Source organism: Somniosus microcephalus, unplaced genomic scaffold (genome assembly GCF_052327205.1).
Source record: "Somniosus microcephalus isolate GS21.2 unplaced genomic scaffold, FLI_Smic_1.0 unresolved_chr2, whole genome shotgun sequence".
NCBI lineage: Eukaryota > Metazoa > Chordata > Chondrichthyes > Squaliformes > Somniosidae > Somniosus > Somniosus microcephalus.
The window spans coordinates 72,854,250-72,878,669 of NW_028225180.1; the positions used below are offsets into that span (position 1 = coordinate 72,854,250).

The 24,420-nt window shown below is 51.0% G+C and overlaps 1 protein-coding gene across 1 annotated transcript in view; it reads right to left on the reverse strand.

The window, feature by feature from the left end:
* Positions 1 to 24,420, reverse strand: part of majin (membrane anchored junction protein) — a 73,253-nt gene that overhangs the window by 24,153 nt on the left and 24,680 nt on the right. The window contains exon 5 of the mRNA XM_085976066.1: positions 18,586 to 18,614. Within this exon, the coding sequence (XP_085832192.1) occupies positions 18,586 to 18,614 (29 nt within the window). The remainder of the gene's footprint in view (positions 1 to 18,585; positions 18,615 to 24,420) is intronic.

Here is a 24,420-nt window from a genome sequence, read left to right on the forward strand (position 1 = left end):
AAAGGCATTCAAATGTCAAAAATCCCTTTATTAAAGTAATAGTGAACCTAAATTAATAAAATAAACACTAATATTACACTGAAATAACAAGAGTTAACGTTTCGGGTCTGTGACCCTTCGTCAGAACTGGAAAAAGTTCGAGATGTAACAGATTTTAAGCAGGTGCAGAGGCAGAGAAAGGAGGGAGGGGAGGAAAGAAGAAAAGGGGTGATAGGGTGGAGGGTGTAGGAGTGGTTAAATGTCGCAAATGGGGATGGTAGAATCATCAACAGCTGCCGTCTGAAAAAATGGCGGCAGGGGTTATAGTCTGAAATTGCTAAACTCAGTGTTGAGTCCGGAAGGCTGTAAAGTGCCTAATCGAAAGATGAGGTGCTGTTCCTCGAGCTTACGTTGCGCTTCGTTGGAACAGTGTAAGAGGCCGAGGATGGAGAGGTCAGAGTGGGAGTGGAGCGGAGACTTAAAGTGACAGGTGACCGGAAGCTCGGGGTCACCCTTACGGACTGAACGGAGGTGTTCTGCAAAGTGGTCACCTAATGAGCGTTTGGTCTCCCCACTGTAGAGGAGACTGCATCGTGAGCAGCGAATACAGTATACTAGATTGCGAGAAGTACAAGTAAATCGCTGTTTCACCTGGAAGGAGTGTTTGGGGCCCTGGACAGTGGGAAGGGAGGAGGTAAAAGGGCAGGTGTTACCTTCCCATGCAAGCGCAGGAGATGCACCGTGGGGAGGGGAGGGGCTGTTGGGGGTGGTTGAGGAATGGACCAGGGTGTTGCGGAGGGAGCGGTCCCTTCGGAATGCTGAAAGAGGCAGATGTGTTTGGTGGTGGGATCACGCTGGAGGTGGCAGAAATGGCGGAGGATGATCCGTTGAATGTGGACGCTGGTGGGGTGAAAGGTGAGGACAAGGGGAACCCTATCGTAGTTCTGGGAGGGAGGGGAATGGGTGAGAGCAGAAGTGCGGGAAATGGAATGGACACAGTCGCGGGCCATGTCAACCATGGTAGAGGGGAATCCTCGGTTGAGGAATAAGGAAGGCATATCGGAAGCACTAGTATGGAAGGTGGCATCGTCAGAACAGATGTGGTGGAGACGGAGAAACTGGGAGAATGGAATAGAGTCCTTACAGGAAGCAGGGTGGGAGGAAGTGTAGTCCAGGTAGCTGTGGGAGTCAGTGGGCTTATAGTGGACTAGCTGGGGGTGCCCGGCGTTGCCAGGGCAATTTTGGGCTGCGCGGTCCCCCTGCCCTTGTCTGTCCGTCCCCTCTCTCTGTCCCTCCCTCTCCCCCTTTGCTCTCCCTCCGTTCCCTCCGTCCCCCTCTCTCTGTCCCTCCCTCTCCCCCTTTGCTCTCCCTCCATCCCCTCCCTCCCCTCTCCCTGCCTAGCGCCCGAGGCCTGGTGGCGTTGTGATACCGGCCGTGCGGGGCCTAGCGCTTCAGGCCCGGCCGGGCTCTCTGGCCGAGACGGACCCCAGCTGAGCTCCCCCACGGGTGGCGCGGTTGACGGCCGGCCGCTGCCGCTCCCCCGCCCGCTGTGTGTAAACTCACATGCCGCTCCCGGAGTCGCAATGTGGGGGTTTGTTTGGCTGGTGCTGTGGGGATGAAAAAAATGGCAGGGAAGTTTCGGGAGACTGGAGGATTAGGTACCGCCCGTGACGCACCGATTGGTCAACCATCAGGTCACTGAACTGTAGGATTGGTCAACCAGCACGTCACTCAATGCTAATGAGAGGTAGGATTGGTCAACCGCTAATGAGCGGAGTTTTGAGGATTTTCGAACGTTTTTTGTATACTGTCCGAACAATTTTTGTCTGACCAAAAAGTAAATACGCCTATTAGAGTCCCCTAATGATAAGCGTTCTTTTGATTTAACATATGTGTAGGTACGCTCTATAACTTTTGATTGTATAGCCGGACAGACAGAAAGACAGACAGACCAACCGTTTTATATAGACTAGCTGAAGTACGCGGCGGTGCCGAGGCTTTTTTGAGGGCATGTTGTTACATAGAAGATAGGAGCAGGAGCAGGCCACTCGGCCCTTCGAGCCTGCTCTGCCATTCAATGAGATCATGGCTGATCATCCAATTTCAGTACCCTGTCCCTGCCTTCTCCCCATATCCCTTGATCCCTTTAGCCTCAAGAAATATATCCAACTCTTTCTTGAATATATTTAATGAGCTGGCCTCCACCGCCCTCTGTGGCAGAGAATTCCACAGGTTCACCACTCTCTGGGTGAAGAAATTCCTCCTCATTTCAGTCATAAATGGCTTACCCCTTATCCTTAGACTATGACCCCTGGTTCTGGACTCCCCGGCCATCAGAAACATCCTTCCTGCATCTAGTCTGTCCAGGCCTGACAGAATTTTATAGGTTTCGATGAGATCCCCTCTCAATCTTCTAAACTCCAGTGAGTATAAGCCCAATCGACACAATCTCTCCTCATACGTCATTCCTGCCATCCCAGGTATCAGCCTGGTGAATCTTCGCTGCACTCCCTCCATGGCAAGAACGTCCTTCCTCAGGTAAGGCGACCAAAACTGCACACAATACTCAAGGTGCGGTCTCACCAAGGCCCTGTACAACATCCTTGTTCCTGTACTCGAACCCTCTTGCTACGAAGGCCAACATACCATTTGCCTTCTTAACTGCCTGCTGCACCTGCATGCTTACCTTCAGCGACTGGTGCACAATAGCACCCAGGTCTCTTTGCACTTCCCCTTCTCTCAATCTATTGCCATTCAAATAATAATCTGCCTTCCTGTTTTTGCCACCAAAGTGGATAACCTCACATTTATCCACATTATAGTGCATTTGCCATGTTTCTGCCCAATCACCCAACCTGTCCAAATAGTACTGGAATTTCACAACATCCTCCTCACAGCTTACCCTCCCACCCAGCTTTGTGTCGTCTGCAAATGTGGAGATATTACATCCAATTCCCTCGTCCAGATCATTAATATATATTGTGAACAGCTGGGGTCCTAGGACCGATCCTTGCAGTACCCCACTAGTCACTGCCTGCCACTCGGAAAACGACCCGTTTATTCCAACTCTTTGCTTTCTGTCCGCCAACCAGTTCTCTATCCAAGTCAATACCCTGCCCCCAATCCCATGTGCCTTAATTTTGCACGCTAATCTCTTATGCGGGACCTTATCGAAAGCCTTCTGAAAGTCCAAATACACCACATCCACTGGTTCTCCCTTATCTATTTCACCAGTTACATCCTCAAAAAATTGTTGGAAGAGAGAGAGAGAGAGCGCGCGGCTGGGGCCAAGAGAGCGCGCGGCTGGGGCCAAGAGAGAGCGCGGCTGGGGGAAGAGAGAGCGCGGCTGGGGGAAGAGAGCGCGCGGCTGGGGGAAGAGAGAGCGCGGCTGGGGGAAGAGAGAGCGCGGCTGGGGGAAGAGAGAGCGCGGCTGGGGGAAGAGAGAGCGCGGCTGGGGGAAGAGAGAGCGCGGCTGGGGGAAGAGAGAGCGCGGCTGGGGGAAGAGAGAGCGCGGCTGGGGGAAGAGAGAGCGCGGCTGGGGGAAGAGAGCGCGCGACTGGGGGAAGAGAGCGCGCGACTGGGGGAAGAGAGCGCGCGACTGGGGGAGAAGGGGGGCGGAAGGGGGAGAAGAAGGGGGGGCGGAAGGGGAGCTCCCCGAGCCCCGCCCCCCCCAGCTCCCCGAGCCCCGCCCCCCCTCCAGCGGCCGGGCCTGAGGCGGCTTGAGACGGCCGATTGCGGCTAGCCAAGCCCGGTTGCCGGGGTAACCCTCCTCCCCTCTCCGCCCTCACGATCTCTGGGACCGGGCCTGGGCCTGAGCAGGTTGAGACGGCCGATTGCGGGTGGCCTGGCCGGGTTGCCAGGGTAACCCTCCTCCCCTCTCCGCCCTCCTGATCTCCGGGACCGGGACTGAGCGGGTTGAGACGGCCAATTGTGGCTGTCCGAGCCCGGTCACCGGGTTAACCCTCTCCGCTCCCCCTTCCCGCTACCCCCTCCCCTTGAGCCCCGCCCCCCGGTAACCTGCTCGCTTCCCTCTGTGGGCCCTGTGGCCAGCCTTCACCAAGATGGCTGGCCGCTGGTTCGGAATCGGGCCCAGCGGGACATCCGGTGCGTAGCTCGGGCGTGGTTGGGAAGGACAGGCCCAGGCTTGAAGGCCTGAGGCCTGCAGACAGCAGACCTGGAGAAATGAAACAGATAATGGACTCATTTATTACACACAAATTATATAATGAGTTAGTTGGGCTCCTAAGTATCAAATTTGTGGTGGATAAAATCCCCTGCACACGTACAGGAAGTGGAAAAAAAAAATAAACTTACGAATCAAGATGGCTGACACCTCGGTTCAGAATGATAAGTCCCGCCCACACACGCACCGATTGGTCAACCGCCAGGTCACTGAAGTGTAGGATTGGTCAATGGTCCTGTCACTCGACTCTATGACGGCCCGCCCGCCCGACAAACCCGCCCCCGCGACGCAGCGATTGGTCGACCGTCGGGTCGCTCGACTGTACGATTGGTCGACCTTCACGGCACTCGATGCTAACGAGCGGATAATGAGCGGAATTTTGAACGTTTTTTGGATACCGCGGGCGCAATTTTTGTCCGACCGAAACGTAAATACGCTTATGACCGTTCCGGAATCGTAAGCTTTCTTTTGATGTGACGCACGTGTAGGTACGCTCTATAACTTTAGAGTGTATAGCCGGACAGACACAGATCGATCCTTTTATATATATATATATATATATATATATATATATATATATATATATAGAGAAGATAGAATAGAATAGATATAGATAGATAGAAGAAGCTATATAGAAGATAGAAGATGTTTGTCGATAGCTTATCCCCAGAAATGGAGACAGAGAAGTCGAGGAAGGGAAGGGAAGAGTCAGAGATAAACCATGTGAAGGCGAGGGAAGGGTGGAAATTGGAAGCAAAGTGAATGAAATTTTCTAGTTCAGGGCGAGAGCAGGAAACGGCACCAATGTAGTCATCAATGTACCGGAAAAAGAGGTGAGGGAGGGGACCCGAGTAGGACTGGAACAAAGAATGTTCCACAAATCCCACGCGGGTTCCCATTGCAGCACCTTTAATTTGGAGGAAGTGAGTGCAGTCAAAGGAGAAGTTGTTCAACGTGAGAACAAGTTCAGCCAGGCAGAGGAGGGTGGTGGTGGATGGGGACTCTGTTCAAGGAGGAAGTGGAGCGCCCTCAGGCAGTCCTGGTGGGGGATGGAGGTGTAGAGGAATTGGACGTCCACAGTGAAAAGGAGATGGTTGTGGCCAGGAAACTGGAAACTGTTAAAGTGGCGGAGGGCGTCGGAAGAGTCGCGAATGTAGGTGGGAAGAGACTGGACACATATTACACTACTGTAATGTTAATGTTAATTTTAGTTATTTAGGTTCATAGTTTCATTAACTCTTGGCATTTGCGTACCGTTATTAAATACTTTTATTACTGTGTTTTTATTGCGTACAGTTTTGGTCTCCTTACCTAAGGAAGGATATACTTGCCATAGAGGGAGTGCAACGAAGGTTCACCAGACTGGTTCCTGGGATAGGGGGATTGTCCTATGAGGAGAGATTGAGTAGACTCGGTCTATATTCTCTAGAGTTTAGAAGAATGAAAGGTGATCTAATTGAAACGTATAAAATTCTTACAGGACTTGACAGGGTAGATGCAGGGAGGATGTTTCCCCCTGACTGGGGAGTCTAGAACCAGGGGTCACAGTCTCAGAATAAGGGGTAGGACATTTAGGACTGAGATGAGGAGGAATTTCTTCACTCAGAGGTGGTGAATCTTTGGAATTCTCTACTCCAGAGGGCTGTGGCGGCTCAGTCGTTGAGTATATTCAAGACAGAGATCGATAGATTTTTGGATATTAAGGGAATCAAGGGATATGGGGACAGTGCGGGAAAGTGGAGATGAGGTAGAAGATCAACCATGATCTTACTGAATGGCTCGAAGGGCCAAATGGCCTACTCCTGCTCCTATTTCTTATGTTCTTATGTTATTTTACCATTTGGAGACAGCAATTTTCCAGAGCCTGCAGTCAGTCTCGGATTAAAAGGCTAGCTTTGTGTGCTTTATCTGAAGGATACGATGAAAAAAGATAGCTCGGAGGAGTGGCGACTAATCAAGTGATGTACCTGTTGGGCCTAAAGGCCAGATATTTCGACATAGATATCGCCGCCCTAAGCGAGACCCGGCGGGCAGGGGAAGGCCAGCTCAAGGAGCAAGGCGGTGGTTACACCTTCTTCTGGAAAGGCAAACCTGAAGAAGAACGCCGCCTTCATGGGGTAGGCTTCACCATAAAAATTGAGCTAGTTGGACGTCTCAGATACTCCTCCTCATGACTCTTCAGCTCACCCTAGCCCGGAACCAGTGCGCTACGGTCATCAGTGCGTACGCCCCAACACTGGAAGCCACAGACGAGACCAAAGAGGAATTCTACTCCAGCCTTGAACAATCCCTGCCCGAGTCCCAACGGGCGGCAAGCTGATCCTCCTTGGCGACTTTAACGCCAGAGTTGGAAAGGACACAGACCTCTGAGGAGGTGTGATCGGCAGAGAGGGGGTAGGGAAAGCCTACTCAACGGTACCCTCCTCCTGATGAAATGCTTAGAACATGGCCTTGTCATAACCAACGCTTTGTTCCGTCAGAGAGACAAGTACAAGGCTTCATGGCAACACCCTCGCTCCAAGCACTGGCATCTGCTGGACTATGTCATCGTCCGAGCGAGGGACCACAAGGACGTCCGCATCACCCACGCTATGACAGGAGCTGACTGACAGCCTGCGCCTCACAACCAACCTGACAACTCCCAGTGTTTCAGAGACACAGGGCTGGATTTTGTCATTTGGGGCGGGTCAGGTGGTCGGCAGTTCCCACCCCGGCCTCCGATGTGAGGCGGTACAATTGAGCGATTTTGCCCTAATTGGCCACTTGATTTCCAGCGTGTGGGAACCCCTGGCCCAATGAGTCTTTTGGTCCTGAAACTCGCCTCTGATGACGTCATCTATGCAGCTGCATTTAAGGGCTGCAAGCAGCCTTGCTTCATTTTCTGCCTTGCAACTTTTTTGCTGAGACTTCTGAGGGATTAGTGGTGCAAACATGGCAAGGTCAATGCCCAAGTGGGCACCCCGCTTTGATGAGGACTCCCTCCAAGCTCTGGCGGAGGGAGCAAGAGCTCAGAAGGAAGTGCTGTTTCCTTCATCTGGGAGGAAAAAGCCTCCCCAGCAGACCAAAGCTGTGCGGCTGCAAGTGGCACAGGAGGTCAGTGCCATCTCAATGTGCAGCAGAACCTGGCTGCTGTGCAGAAAAAGGTTTCATGACCTTCTCCGCACAGGAAAGTGAGTATTACATCACCATGACCCTCAATCTGCTCCCCATCGCCTCTCATCACCAGCACTCTTCATTGCCAACCTCCTCCTCCACATCCCACTTTAACCTTACATCCTTAACCATTCCCTCTCTCTGTATGTTTACATTCACTTAACTATTCGACTATGCAGCCCTCACACTCCCTATCACTGTTATGCTATGACAACAACTTACAACACACAGGGAGGGCCCTTGGTCTTGGGACCTCACTCCATCTTTGTGTCCTTCTAAGCATCTATGCTATGGATTCTCTACACTCACTCCATCATTCTCACTCAAACTCCACTTGTGTCCCTCATTGCAGGAAAAGAAAGCCCACAATAAGAGGGAAAGGGCAAAGACAGGAGGAGGGCCACCCTCAATAGCCCAGCTCACCAACGCTGAGGAGGCGGCCCTCAAGATCGTGGGAGTCGAGGAGGATGCGCAAGTGGGGGACGGACAGACGGGCGCATCAGAGCAAGCTGGTGACAGAATAGTTTTTCATCTCTCTCACTGACATTGCAGGAGTGATTGATATTGATTCTGATGCTCTATCAGATTGACTTATGATCATCTGCACAATTCAATGTGCATGCAAGGTTTATTCTCACATGTCTAACTCTTTCCTTTACTCCCCCACAGCACCATCGACAGCCCCCCTCCCCACTGTCCAGGAGGAACAGCCTGAGCCACAAAACTCCTCAGAGGAAGCTGCAACCTCTGAGGGCGCAGCGTCACCAGAATTAAGCGCACCCAGCACCAGTGCAGATACGCACACCTCGGTGGGACCTTCGCGAGATAGAGTAGTGTTGTCACCTGGTGTATCACAGCTCACAAGTGAGCATCAGCAGTTTGTGGAGACAGGGACAGAGGGAGAGTCCTCGTCAGAGGGCGCAGGGTGCTCCCAGCTCGGCTCTGCTGCATGTCGACCCTGTGCCTCCAGGTCCATCCAGAAGGAGAGCGGTGCTGGAACTCCAGGGACAGGTGCAGGAGTCTCTGGCAGGTTTTGTCTCCAGGATCGCTGCGAGTGTGGACAGGATGGAGGAGTCCATCGCGAACATGAGCAGAGCCTTTGTGGCGGCACTGGCGCATGAACGCATCACCACGGAAAGGATGGCAGCCTCCGTGGAAAGGATGGCTACGGTAGGGGAGAGGATGGCTACGGCCACGGAGGAGCTAAGTCGCCAAAGTGTTGAAAACATGGTCATTGTTCAGAATAGACTGACATCTCTGGAGGAGCGATGGACAGTGTGATGAAATATGCCGTTCATCAGGCACTGTATTCTTTGTGTTCTCAGGCACTGTATTCTCGGTGTTTAGTTTAGTTTCAGTTTCATTCCCCTCCGGTACTGTATTGTGTGTAGGGCTCCGCCCATACCTGGCCACTACTTAAGGAGGCTGCACTGTCTCACAGACAGTGCAGCAGATCTTTGGATGGGAGACACTTCTCCACTGTGTATTACTTTCTGAGTTAATAAAAGCCTTGCTTTGCTCCGTTAACGTCGAGTCTCGGATTCATTGAGGCACATCAATTTTATTAACTAAATTTTCAACGCAATGGATCAACTCTTGAAACCCGAACGTTTGGATTTGGACCAGCATACTTCGGACACATCGGCACGCTTCGGACACTGGTTTAAGTGTATGGAATTCTTCCTGGACAATTCCGTAGCCGTCACAGGCGCTACGGACGCCGAAAGTATGAAACTCGGAATCCTGCGGAATTGGGTAAGCCACCGAGTTTACCCCCTCATCCAAGACGCCGACACGTACCCGGCCGCCTGCGACATCCTAAAGGCGCATTACCAGCAGCCTACGAATGAGGTGTACGCTAGGCATCTGCTCGCTACTCGCGCACAGCGACCTGGGGAATCGCTGGATGAGTTCCTAGCCACCCTGAAAACGCTTGGCAAAGGCTGCAAGTGCCAAGATGTAAAAGCCGCAGTGTACACTGACGAGCTTGTTCGCGATGCCTTTATCACAGGCCTCAGCTCCACTTACATCCGGCAGAGACTACTGGAAAAAACGGGATTGGACCTGAAACAGGCTGTGGACACAGCGCGATCCCTGGATGTGGCCCAGAGAAACTCGGACGCCTACTCTTCAGCCCGTGCCGCCCACGCCGCCACGTGTGCACCAAGGGTGCCGCCATCTTGGAAGGCATCTTCCCCGCCCGGCAGCCCGACACCGTCGGGGCCCCGCTCTCCCCCCAGAAGCCCTACGACAGCTGCGACGCGTCGGGGCCCCAACTGCTACTTCTGCGGGCAGCCGAAGCACACCAGAAACCTGTGCCCGGCGAAAGGCACCACCTACTTTAAGTGCGGTAAGAAGGGGCACTTTGGGAAGGTGTGCAGAGGGAACCCCGCTGGAAAACCCGCCACCGCCGCGTGTGCACCGAGGGAGCGGCCATCTTGGACGCCATCTTGCCCGACCTCGTGGGGGCCGCCATCTTGTGAGCAGACAGCGTGGACGCCATCTTGTCTCGATCAGGGCCCTACAGTAGCATCGGCCACAGTGGACCAGACCAGACCGCACCCGCTATCCAAATCAATGGTGGACATCGAGGTAAACGGGTGCGGGGTTAAATGTTTAATTGACAGTGGAAGCACGGAGAGTTTTATCCACCCTGAACTAGAACAACTCTCTCTAACGGTGGTCCCTGCTCGGGGCACCATCTCTATGGCTGATAAAACCCAGACATCGACCGTTATGGGTTACTGCGCGGTACAATTGTCCGTTAACGGAACTGTATATGATAATTTTAAATTGTTAATCATGAAGAATCTATGTGCGAGCGTGATCTTGGGCCTGGATTTCCAGTGCCACCACCAAAGCATCACGCTCAATTACGGTGGGTCCCAGCCGCCCCTCACAGTGTGCGGTCTGGCTACCCTGAAGGTAAAGCCGCCTTCGCTATTCGCGAACCTTACTCCCAACTGCCGGCCAATAGCGACCAAAAGCAGGAGGTACAGCTGGGAGGACAGGCGGTTTATCGCGACCGAGGTAGACAGGCTCCTGAAGGAGCGCATTATTGAACGCAGCAACAGCCCGTGGCGCGCCCAAGTGGTGGTGGTGAGGGGTAGCGAGAAGAAGCGGATGGTGATAGATTATAGCCAGACAGTTAATCTATACACCCAGCTAGACGCCTACCCGTTACCCCGCATATCCGAGATGGTGAACCAAATCGCCCAATACCGGGTGTTCTCCACCATCGACCTCAAGTCAGCGTACCACCAGCTCCCTATCAGACCAGAGGACTGCCCGTACACTGCCTTCGAGGTGAACGGACGCCTCTACCAATTCCTCAGAGTCCCCTTTGGGGTGACGAATGGGGTCTCGGTCTTCCAGAGGGAGATGGACCGCATGGTCGATGACCACCACTTGCAGGCAACCTTCCCCTACCTCGACAACGTCACCATCTGCGGTCACAACCAGCAGGATCACGACTCGAACCTCGAGGAGGTTCCTGAAAACCGCACAAAAACTCAACCTCACTTACGAGGACAAGTGCGTTTTCAACACCACGCGCCTCTGCATACTAGGCAGCGTGGTGGAGAATGGGGAAATCGGACCAGACCCCGACCGATTGCGCCCCCTACGGGAGCTGCCCCTGCCCAACACTCCCAAAGCCCTGAAAAGGTGCCTGGGGTTATTTTCTTATTATTCCCAATGGGTCCCCAACTACTCCGACAAAGCCCGCCCCCTCTTGAAAGCATCCTCTTTTCCGCTCTCTGCTGAGGCCCACGCCGCCTTCAAAAGCATTAAGCAGGATATTGAGCGGGCCACGCTACAGGCAGTGGACGAGAACACTCCATTTCAAGTGGAAAGTGATGCGTCTGACTTTGCCTTGGCGGCCACCCTCAACCAGGCGGGGCGGCCTGTAGCTTTCTTCTCGAGGACCCTCCAAGGGCCCGAGATCAGACACTCCTCCGTGGAAAAGGAGGCCCAAGCCATCGTGGAGGCAGTGCGCCACTGGCGCCACTACCTAGCCGGCAAACGCTTCACCCTACTTACCGACCAGCGGTCGGTAGCGTTTATGTTTAATAATAAACAGAAGGGGAAGATTAAAAATGATAAGATTCTCAGGTGGCGGATCGAGCTCTCCACCTTCGAGTATGACATCATTTACCGGCCAGGGGCCCTTAACGAATCCCCCAACGCCCTCTCACGAGGGATGTGTGCCAGCGCCACCGGGGATCGGCTACAGACCCTCCACAACGACCTCTGCCACCCAGGGGTCACACGGCTGTTCCACTTCATAAAGTCCCGCAACTTACCCTACTCGATTGAGGAAGTTCGGTCTCTGACCAGGAACTGCCGCACTTGCGCTGAGTGCAAGCCTCGGTTCTACCGCCCAGATAGAGCCCACTTAATCAAAGCTACACGGCTCTTTGAGCGGCTCAGCTTAGATTTCAAGGGCCCCCTCCCGTCAGTCGACCGCAATGTTTACTTCCTGAACATTGTGGACGAATACTCCCGTTTCCCATTCGCCTTCCCCTGCCCAGACATGACCAGCGCCACGGTCATTAAATGCCTCAACAGCCTGTTCTGCCTGTTCGGTATGCCAAGCTACATCCACACGGATAGGGGGGCGTCCTTCATGAGTGAAGAGCTACGCCAGTACATGCTGTCCAGGGGGGATCGCCACGAGCCGTACCACCAGCTACAACCCCCAGGGTAACGGCCAGGTGGAGCGAGAGAACGGGACAGTATGGAAAGCAGTCACTCTAGCTCTAAGGACCAAGGGCCTCCCTATCTCCTGCTGGCAGGAAGTCCTCCCAGATGTGCTCCATTCGATACGGTCGCTATTGTGTACTGCCACTAATGCCACGCCTCATGAACGAATGTTTGTCTTTCCCCGGAAATCCACCTCAGGCGTATCCATGCCGTCATGGCTCTCCACCCCAGGTCCGGTATTTGTACGAAGGCATGTGAGGGGCCACAAGACGGACCCTCTCGTGGAGTCAGTGCACCTACTCCACGCCAACCCCCAATACGCGTATGTCCGGCACGCCGGCGGAAGGGAGGACACCGTGTCCATAAAAGACGTCGCCCCAGCCGGTAATGACAACAGCCACGACAACAACAGCAACAGCGATCACAGCAACTCTTACCCACCCACTACTCTTTCATCACCCCCGGAAGAACATCGACCAATGGTGCCCCCACCAACTACCCCTTCAACAACCCTGGCGGCGCCCCTGGCAGAGACCCAGGAGGCCACCGGGGACACGCAGCCGACACCCGCGGCACCACGTCGGTCACAGAGGACTATCAAACCCCCGAACAGACTAAATCTATAGAAGGGGTGAATGTGATGAAATATGCTGTTCATCAGGCACTGTATTCTTTGTGTTCTCAGGCACTGTATTCTCTGTGTTTAGTTTAATTTCAGTTTCATTTCCCCTCCGTACTGTATTGTGTGTAGGGCTCCGCCCATACCTGGCCACTACTTAAGCAGGCTGCACTGTCTCATAGACAGTGCAGCAGATCTTTGGATGGGAGACACTTCTCCACTGTGTATTACTTTCTTAGTTAATAAAAGCCTTGCTTTGCTCCGTTAACGTCGAGTCTCGGATTCATTGAGGCACATCAGACAGCTATTGGGCAGAGAAACCAGAGCTTCATGGAAGTCCTCTGGAGTAGGACTGCCAGTTCAGAAATGGGTTCTCATGGCCCCCCTGAATTGCAGCAAAGTGCTGTCAAGCCACTTACTAGCTCTGAAGTGGGCCTGACCCATGAGAGGGATGTTGGTGGCAGACAACAAGGAAGTGGGGGTTTCTCTCCAAGTGCTCACAGTTCCATGCCACTGCGGAGCCCTCGGTCAGAGCCCCACCAGAGTCCTCACCCAACTGAGATGGGCGTCTCATCCCCTGCACAGCCGCAGGAGCAGCAGACTGTTGGTGAGCCCTCACAGATTCGCAACCCCAGAGTGCGTCCGCCAAAGGTGTCGAGGCAGGAGCAGCATGAAAGTGAGCAAGGGGCCTCCACATCTGCTGAAGCCTCAGGGGAAGCACCACGTAGGAGCACGCATAAGAGGAAGATAAAGCACAAGTAGTCACAAGGGTAGTCACTTGGGTGTTCTGTTGTGTTTAATTGTGAAATGCCATCCGTGAATTAATGTTATAAAATGACTTGATAGCAAACTGTTGAAGTTGTGGGCTGTGTCATTTCGCAAATGGGACTTCCACATTGAGGGCTCAGGGCGACTTGGAATTGTCAGTATGGTGGTCAGAGTGATAGGAAGCCGCATTGTCGATGGTGTGGTAAGAAGGTGTGAGTCAAATGTGTTTGATTGGGCAGCCTAAGCAAATCTGGCCAAGGTCAGTGCATCTCTTGCATCCCGGGCAGCAATGTTCTCACGTGCTGCTACCGCTGGTTGAGGCGCCGCCGCAAGCTGTTCATTGTCGCTCTCCTCCTCCTCCTCATCGGAGGAGGCTATGCGATGAGCCACTTGTACCTCAGGCAGCTGCAAGCCACGATGCTGTGTCATGTTGTGAAGTGCACAGCAGACCACGACGATTCTGGAGACCCTGGCTGCCGAGTACTGCAGGGCTCCACCTGATCCGTCAAGGCATCTGAATCGCATCTTTAGCAAGCCGATGGTTTGCTCGATAATGGATCTGGTGGAAATGTGACTGGAGTTGTAGTGCTCCTCAGCTTCGTTGGATGGCCTCCTCAACGGCGTCATTAGCCACGTCTTCAGGGGATAGCCCTTGTCTCCAAGTAGCCATCCGCAAAGTTGGTCTGTCGGACTGAAGAGCGGAGGCACACTAGACTGCCGCAGGATGAAGGAGTCATGGCAACTGCCAGGGTACTTGGCGCAAAATTTCCTTATTGTGGTTACACACCAGCTGCACGTTGAGGGAGTGGAAGCCCTTGCGGTTGACAAAAATACCTGGATTGTGATGGGGTGCCTTAAGGGCCACATGTGTGCAGTCTACGATGGAAAGCCTACCAGATTAGCAAATCCAACCGCACTAATTGGAGAGCTCTTTCAAAGAGCCGGCACAGGCACGATGGGCCGAATGGCCTCCTTCTGAGCTATAGGGTTCTGTTATAAAGCTGCTTTCCAATTTACAGATTTAACTGCACACTGACTGTTATTTGGTGTCGACTGAACCTCAGCCTAAAGGGTCAATCAGATTTCAGTGGCTTTGAAAGTTACATTTACCTCCAATTCAACATTTGAAATTACTTCATTGCCTGTGAAGCACTTTGGGACGTCCTGAGGACGTGAAAGGTGCTATATAAATGCAAGACCGTTTATTCTTGGGACGTTAGAGCTGAATTTCCAATTTTCCCTGAATTGGTGCAATTTATTTTCACCTTTGTCCGGATGGATCGAGCTTGATGAGCCTGGTGTTCTTTTCCTAAATTCTGTATCACTTTCCATAAGTCATCTCCAGCAAGATTGCTACGGATCATTTCAAATATGTTCCCGAGGAAACTAATCGTAGCATTACATCAGGAACAAATCACGCCACTTGTCTTTCATTGCGGATAATGCAGTCTCGTACATTTGGTATTAGTAAAGGCCAGACATGCTTCCTACGGATCAGGAAAGGGACCAGGAGTAATAGTTGATCACTCATTCAAGGTAGACGGGCAGAGTGCAATAGCTATTGGGAATGCAAATATCGGGGGCGATTTTCTCAGCCCCGAGGAGGCGGGACTGATGGGAAAGTGACAGAATTTGGGGGCGGGTGGCAAACCCGCCCCCAACCCGCCTCCGTGTCCTGTTGCCAGGAGGCGACAACCGTCCCGCCCCAAGTCCCATCTCCTTGGAGGCGGGAAGGGATTCAAGCCTATTAACTGCCTGTGAACAGGTAGTTAACAGGCAGAAAATAGGATTATCCCCATTTTTCCATGCTGATGTACGGGCTTCCAGACCTGGGGGAACCCCGCCGGGGTGCAGGAGGCAAGTAGGAGGTCTGCGGGGTCTGAAAGTGCAATGTAGAGGTGAATGATGGGTGCAAGTGTAGAGTGGTAAGTATGTGAGGTGTGTATAAAGTGTTAGAAAATGTTAACTTACCTTTGTTTCTACCTACAGCCTTCAGCCGCTGTGGAGCGGAGTCCCCGACATCTCCATTGTAGAGATCACAGACTGGCTATTGTATCCTGCGATACAACAGCCAGCTGATTTCTGCAAAGTAGGAAGGTTTGATGAGTCCTGAACACAAGGTCTCATCAAACTACACAGGATGTCAGTGTTTGACAGCTTCACAGAGCTGTCAAACGATGGCATTTCTTCTTTCAAAAATTCTTGACAGATGACACGTGATACGTTGATGTGCTCTGTCACCGACTTCCCCCTAATTGGCCTGCCGAGCCCGCCGGGCGGGCTGAATAAGGTCAATCAGGGGAAAAACCCACTGGTTGGCCAGAAGTTGATGGAGGCGGGACTGAAACCCAGTAAATGGAAGTCCCGCCTCCAAAAGCTCCCCATTGGCAAAATCCAGCCCGTGGTGTTGAATTGCATTGCTAGGTCCAAGTACAAAACATGTAGTACTATATTTAGGATATACAAGGCTCTGGTACATTTGCAACTAAATTAATTGGCATTTGGAAAAGTACAGGCTAATAAATGAAAGCCAGCACTATTTTGCTAAAGGTAGATCATGTTTGACTAACTTGATCGAGTTCTTTGAAGTAACAGAGAGGGCTGATGAGAGTAGTGCAGATTATTATTTTTAAATATACATTAATGGGATGTGGGCGTCGCTGGCAAGGCCCAGCATTTATTGCCCATCCCTAATTGCCCCTTGAGAAGGTGGTGGTGAGCCGCCGCCTTGAACCGCTGCAGTCCGTGTGGTGAAGGTGCTCCCACAGTGCTGTTAGGGAGGGAGTTCCAGGATTTTGACCCAGCGACGATGAAGGAACGACCGATATATTTCCAAGTCAGTGTGGTGTGTGACTTGGAGGGGAACTTGGTGGTGGTGGTGGTGTTCCCACGTGCCTGCTGCCCTTGTCCTAGATGGTAGAGGTGCTAGGCTGGTTTATATGAGCTTTCAAAAGGCATTTGACAAAGTATCACATAATAGGCTTGTTAGCAAAATTAAAGCCCAAGGGATTAAAGGGACAGTGGCAGCATGGATACAAATTTGGCTAAGGGACAGAAAGCAGAGAGTAGTGATGAACAGTTGTTTTTCAGACTGGAGGGAAGTGTGCAGTGGTATTCCCCAGGGGTCGGTATTAGGACCACTGCCCTTTTTGATATATATTAATGACCTGGACTTGGGTATACAGGGCATAATTTCAAAGTTTGAAAAGGATATAAAACTTGGAAATGTAGTAAACAATGAGGAAGATAGTAACAGACTTCAGGAGGACATAGTGAAATGGGCAGACACATGGCAGATGAAATTTAACGCAGAGAAGTGTGAAGTTATACACTTTGATAGGAAGAATGAGAGGCAATATGAACTAAATAGTACAATTTTAAAGGGGGTGCAGGAACGGAGAGACCGGGGGGGGGGGGGGGGTGTACACAAATCTTTGAAGGTGGCAGGACAACTTGAGGAGGCTGCTAAAAAAGCATGTGGGATCCTGGGCTTTATCAATAGAGGCATGGAGTACAAAAACAAGGAAGTTATGCTAAACCTTCATAAAACACTGGTTAGGCCCCAGCTGGAGTATCGTGTCCAATTCTGGGCACCACACTTTAGGAAGGATGTCAAGGCCTTGGAGAGGGTGCGGAGGAGATTTACTGGAATGGTGCCAGGGATGAGGGACTTCAGTTATGTGGAGAGGCTGGAGGAGCTGGAATTGTTCTCCTTAGAGCAGAGAAGGTTAAGGGGAGATTTGAGAGAGGCGTTCAAAATCATGAAGGGTTTTGATAGAGTAAATAAGGAGAAACTGTTTCCATTGGCAGGAGGGTCGGTAACCAGAGGACACAGATTTAAGATAATTGGCAAAAGAACCAGAGGGGGAGATGAGAAAACATTTTTTTCACACAGCGATTTGTTGTGATCTGGAATGCAAGGGCAGTGGAAGAAGATTCAATAGTAACATTCAAAAGAGAACTGGAAAAATACTTGAAGAGAAACAATTAACAGGGCTATGAGGAAAGAGCAGGGGGCTGGGATTAATTGGCTAGCTCTACCAAAGAGCTGGCACAGGCGCAGTGGGCCGAACGGCCGCCTTCCGTGCTATACCATTCTACGATCTGCACTGGGAGTATTGTGTCCACTTTTATATTTATATATATTGAAGGGAAGAAAATTAGGAACATAGGAACAGGAGGAGGCCATTCAGCCCCTTGAGCCTGTTACCATAGGAACAGGAGGAGGCCATTCAGCCCCTCGAGCCTGTTACCATAGGAACAGGAGGAGGCCATTCAGCCCCTCAAGCCTGTTACCATAGGAACAGGAGGAGGCCATTCAGCCTCTTGAGCCTGTTACCATAGGAACAGGAGGAGGCCATTCAGCCCCTCGAGCCTGTTACCATAGGAACAGGAGGAGGCCATTCAGCCCCTCAAGCCTGTTACCATAGGAACAGGAGGAGGCCATTCAGCCTCTTGAGCCTGTTACCATAGGAACAGGAGGAGGCCATTCAGCCCCTTGAGCCTGTTACCATAGGAACAGGAGGAGGCCATTCAGCCCCTTGAGCCTGTTACCATAGGAACAGGAGGCGGCCATTCAGCCCCTCAAGCCTGTTCCACCATTCAATGAGATCGCAGCTGATCTGAAATTGCAGGGCTGTGGGGAAAGAGCAGGGGGGAACGGAACTAATTGGAGAGCTCTTTCAAAGAGCTGGCACAGGCACGATGGGCTGAATGGTCTCCTTCTGAGCAGTAGGGTTCTCCGTTTCTGTTAGAAAGCTGCTTTCCAATTTACAGATTTAGATTGCACACTGACCGTTATTTGGTGTCGACTGAACCTCAGCCTAAAGAGTTCATCAGATTTCAGTGGCTTTGAAAGTTACATTTACCTGCAATTCAACATTTGAAAGTACTTCATTGCCTGCGAAGCACTTTGGGACGTCCTGAGGATGTGAAAGGTGCTATATAAATGCAAGACCGTTTATTCTTGGGGTGTTAGAGCTGAATTTCCAATTTTCCCTGAATTGGTGCAATTTATTTTCACCTTTGTTTGGATGGACTGAGCTTGATGTTCTTTTTGTAAATTCTGGATCACTTTCCATTAATCCTGCCCACAATTTTAAAGCTAACTAGGCCTTTCAATTTCAGATAACTCAAATGAAACAAGGTTTGCACAGGTTAAATTTAGATTCTTACTTACACAATCAGTGAAAGGGCTTTCTTCTTCAACTGAAACAAAGAAAACATGAATCAGTCAATAATTCGCTCACACCTGTTGATTAGTTCACAGTTAAGAGGAAAAATGGTTCTCAATTTTTACTTCAACTTTAAGATTTGTAAAGTTGAACATATGAACATAAGAAATAGCAGCAAGAGTAGGTCATATGGCCCCTCGAGCCTGCTCCGCCATTGAATAAGATCATGGCTGATCTTCCACTTTCTCGCCCGATCCCCATATCCCTCGATTCTCCAAAAATCTATCAATCTCAGCCTTGAATATGCTCAACGACTGAACATCCACACCCCACTGGGGTAGAGAATTCCAAAGATTCACAACCCTCTGAGTGAGGGCAGCACGGTGGCATAGTGGTTAGCACTGTTGCCTCACAGCGCCACAGACCCGGGTTCGAATCTGGCCTCGGGCAACTGTCTGTGTGGAGTTTGCACATTCTCCCCGTGTTTGCGTGGGTTTTCTCCGGGTGCTCTGGTTTCCTCCCACAGTCCAAAGATGTGCGGGTTAGGTTGATTGGCTATGATAAATTGACCCTTAGTGTTAGGGGGATTAAATACGTGGGGTTACAGGGATAGGGTGGGATGTGTGTTGGTGTAGGGGTTACGAGGATCGGGTGGGATATGTGTCGGTGCAGGCTCGATGGGCCGAAATGGCCTCTATCTGCACTGTGGGGTTTCTGTGTGATTCTGTGTGTGTGAAGAAATTCCTCCTCATCAGTCCTAAATGGCCGACCCCTTATCCTGAGACTGTGACCCCTGGTTCTAGACTCTCCAGCCAGGGGAAACATCCTCTCAGCATCTACCCTGTCAATCCCCCTCACAATGAGAGTTTGGGAAATGTTAGAAAAACATATATAGAAACAATATTGGTCAACAGTTGTGTAACTGTTTGACCCATAAAGCAGATTGTATAACATTAATTTGATTGCAGCATCATCCCATGACACAATGATCACCACCTACACACAATGTTGAAAATCTTGTGTAATGGCACACGCGTCCTGTCCACAGCCTTAATTCCTCTTGTCACGATTTTTGGTCCATTGTCTGTCAACATTTCCCATTCAATTTTGCGACATCAATTGCTAGATTCTCTGGCCACCAGTCGGCTCTGTGGAGAGAGCTTCTGAAGTAAAGAAAGAAAGGCTTGCATTTCTACAGCGCCTTCCATATTCTCAGGACATCCCAAAGCGCTTTACAGCCAATGAAGTACTTTTTAAGTGTGGTCACTGTTATTCATCAACTGAATGTGGGCAACACCACGGGCAATTCATCCATCTTAAAAAACTTTCAGCTAGAAATTAGTTTGCCTCAAGAAACGGTTGCAGGGATTGCAATGCAGGATCAACCCGCACCCGTTCAATGTAACGCTGGCAGCACGCTAACTTTGTACTGCCTGCTGATTAACATGATTGTGGCGTTCAGCCCAGCGCTGAATGTGCCGTCGAGTGGCTGAACGCTCAGCAAGGGGCCCAAGTTCATGCGAGGCTTTTTAAAAAATGTGTTCCTGGGATGTGGGCATCGCGTGCAACGCCAGCATTTACTGCCCATCCCTAGTTGCCCTTGAGAAGGTGGTGGTGAGCCGCCTTCTTGAACCGCTGCAGTCCATGTGGTAAAGGTGCTCCCACAGTGCTGTTAGGGAGGGAGTTCCAGGATTTTGACCCAGCGACGATGAAGGAACGCCGATATACTTCTAAGTCAGGATGGTGTGTAACTTGGAGGGGAATTTGGAGGTGATGGTGTTCCCATGCGCCTGCTGCCCTTGTCCTTCTAGGTAGAAGAGGTCACGGGTTTGGGAGGTGCTGCCGAAGAAGCCTTGGCGAGTTGCTGCAGTGCATCTTGTAGATGGTACACACTGCAGCCACGGTGCGCCGGTGGTGGAGGGAGTGAATGTTTAAGGTGGTGGATGGGGTGCCAATCAAGCGGGCTGCTTTGTCCTGGATGGTGTTGAGCTTCTTGAGTGTTGTTAGCTGCACTCATCCAGGCAAGTGGAGAGTATTCCATCACACTCCTGACTTGTGCCTTATAGATGGTGGAATGGCTTTGGGGAGTCAGGTGAGACACTCGCCACAGAATACCCAGCCTCTGACCTGTTCTTGTTGCCACAGTATTCATGGGGTTGGTCCAGTTAAGTTTCTGATCAATGTTGATCCCCAGGATGTTGATGGTTGGGGATTTGGCAATGGTAATGCCGTTGAGTGTCAAAGGGCGGTGGTTAGACTCTTGCTTGTTGGAGATGGTCATTGACTGGCACTTGTGTGGCGCAAATATTACTTGCCACTTATCAGTCCAAGCCTAAATTTTGTCCAGGTCTTGCTACATGCGGGCATAGACTGCTTAATTATCTAAGGAGTTGAGAATAAAACTGAACACTATGCAATCATCAGCAAATATCCCCACTTCTGACCTTATGATGGAGGGAAGGTCATTGATGAAGCAGATGGTTGGGCTTAGGACACTACCCTGAGGAACTCCTGCAGCGATGTCCTGGGGCTGAGGTGATTGGCCTCCGATAACCACAACCATCTTCCTTTGTGCTAGGCATAACTCCAGCCAGTGGAGTTTTCCTCCTGAATCCCATTTACCTCAAATTTACTAGGGCTCCTTGATGTCAGACTCGGTCAAATGCAGCCTTCATGTCAAAGGTAGTCACGCTCATTATAAAAGATGTAATAGCAGATCACTTGGAAAACAGTGACCGGATCGGACACAGTCAACATGGATTTACAAAAGGTAAATCATGCTTGACTAATCTACTGGAATTTTTTGAGGATGTAACTAGTAAAATAGATAAGGGAGAACCAGTGGATGTGGTGTATTTGGACTTTCAGAAGGCTTTCGATAAGGTCCCACATAAGAGATTAGCGTGTAAAGTTAAGGCACATGGGATTGGGGGCAAGGTATTGACTTGGATAGAGAACTGGTTGGCAGATAGAAAGCAAAGAGTTGGAATAAACGGGTCTTTTTCTGAGTGGCAGGCAGTGACTAGTGGGGTGCCGCAGGGATCGGTCCTTGGACCCCAGCTATTCACAATATATATTAATGATCTAGACAAGGGAACTAGATGTAATATCTCCAAATTTGCAGATGTCACAAAGCTGGGTGGACGTGTGTGCTGTGAGGAGGATGCCAAGAAACTACAGGATGATTTGGACAGGTTGGGTGATTGGGCAGAAGCATGGCAGATGCAATATAACGTGGATAAATGTGAGGTTATCCACTTTGGTGTCAAAAACAGGAAGGCAGATTATCTGAATGGCAATAGATTGGGAGAAGGGGAAGTACAACTAGACCTGGGTGTCCTTGTGCACCAGTCGCTGAAGGTAAGCATGCAGGTGCAGCAGGCGGTTCAGAAAGCAAATGGTATGTTGGCCTTCATAGCGAGAGGGTTTGAGTACAGGAACAAGGATGTCTTGCCACAGTTGTACAGGGCCTTGGTGAGACCACATCTTGAGTATTGTGTGCAGTTTTGGTCGCCTTATCTGAGGAAGGATATTCTTGCCATGGAAGGAGTTCAGCGAAGATTCACCAGGCTGATACCTGGGATGGCAGGAATGACGTATGAGGAGAGATTGGGTCGATTGGGCTTGTACTTGCTGGAGTTTAGAAGAATGAGAGGGGATCTCATTGAAACTTATAAAATTCTGGCAGGACTGGACAGACTAGATGCAGGGAGGATGTTCCCGATGGTCGGGGAATCCAGAACCAGGGGTCACAGTCTAAGGATAAGGGTAAGCCTTTTAGGACAGAAATGAGGAGGAATTTCTTCACCCAGAGTGTGGTGAACCTGTGGAATTCTCTACCACAGAAGGCAGTAGAGGCCAATTCATTAAATATATTCAAGAAGGAGTTGGATATATTTCTTACGGCTAAAGGGGTATGGGGAGAAAGCAGGTACCGGGTACTGAACTTGGATGATCAGCCATGATAGCATTGAATGGCGGAGCAGGCTCGAGGGGCCAAATGGCCTACTCCTGCTCCTATCTTCTATGTTTCTACCTCACCTCTGGAATTCAGCTTTTTTTTTTATTCATTGATGGGATGTGGGCGTCGCTGGCTGGCTAGGCCTGCATTTAGTGCCCATCCCTAATTGCCCTTGAGAAGATGGTGGTGAGCCGCCTTCTTGAACCGCTGCAGCCCATATGGTGTAGGTACACCCACAATGCTGTTAGGAAGGGAGTTCCAGGATTTTGGCCCAGCGACAGTGAAGGAATGGCGATACAGGTCCAAGTCAGGATGGTGTGTAGCTTGGAGGGGAACTTGTAGGTGGGGATGTTCCCATGCGTCTGCTGCCCTTGTCCTTCTAAGTGGTAGAGGTCGTGGGTTTGGAAGGTGCTGTTGAAGGAGCTTTGGCGAGTTGCTGCAGTGCATCTTGTAGATGGTACACACTGCAGCCACAGTGCGCCGGTGGTGGAGGGAGTGAATGTTGAAGGTGGTGGATGGAGTGCCAATCAAGCGGGCTGCTTTATCCTGAATGGTGTTGAGCTTCAAGTGTTGTTGGAGCTGCACTCATCCAGGCAAGTGGAGAGTATTCCATCACACTCCTGACTTGTGCCTTGTAGATGGTGGAAAGGCTTTGGGGAGTCAGGAGGTGAGACACTCGCCGCAGAATTCCCAGCCTCTGGCCTGCTCTTGTAGCCACAGTATTTATATGGCTGGTCCAGTTCATTTTCTGATCAATGGTAACCCCCAGGATGTTGATAGTGGGGGATTCAGCGATGGTAATGCCATTGAATGTCAAGGGGAGATGGTTAGACTCTCGCTTGTTGGAGATGGTCATTGCCTGGCACTTGTGTGGTGCGAATGTTACTTGCCACTTGTCAGCCCAAGTCTGAATGTTGTCCAAGTCTTGCTGCATATGGACACGGACTGCGTCAGTATCTGACGAGTCTCAAATGGTGAACAGTGTGCAATCATCAGCGAACATCCCCACTTCTGACCTTATGATGGAGGGAAGGTCATTGATGAAACAACTGAAGATGGTTGGGCCTAGGACACTGCCCTGAGGAACTCCTGCAGTGATGTCATGTGATTGAGATGAATGACCTCCAACAACTACAGCCAACTTCCTTTGTGCTAGGTATGATTCCAACCAATGGAGAGTTTTCCCCTTGATTCCCATTGACTTCAGTTTTGCTAGGGCTCCTTGATGCCACACTCGATCAAACGCTGCCTTGATGTCAAGGGCAGTCACTCTCACCTCACCTCTTGAGTTCAGCTCTTTTGTCCATGTTTGGACCAAGGCTGTAATGAGGTCAGGAGCTGAGTGGCCCTGGCGGAACCCAAACTGGGTGTCAGTTAGCAGGTTATTGCTGAGTAAGTGCCGCTTGATAGCACTGTCGACGACACCTTCCATCACTTTGCTGATGATTGAGAGTAGACTGATGGGACAGTAATTGGTCGGGTTGGATTTGTCCTGCTTTTTGTAGACAGGACATACTTGGGCAATTTTCCACATTGCCAGGTAGATGCCAGTGTTGTAGCTGTACTGGAACAGCTTGGCTAGGGGCACAGCTAGTTCTGGAGCACAAGTCTTCAGTACTATTGCCGGAATGTTGTCAGGGCCCATAGCCTTTGCAGTATCCAATGTCTTCAGCCGTTTCTTGACATCACGTGGAGTGAATTGAATGGGCTGAAGACTGGCATCTGTGATGCTGGGGACCTCAGGAGGAGGCCGAGATGGATCATCCACTCAGCACTTCTGGCTGAAGATAGTTGCAAATGCTTCAGCCTTGTCTTTTGCACTCACGTGCTGGGCTCCACCATCATTGAGGATGGGGATATTTTTGGAGCCTCCTCCTCC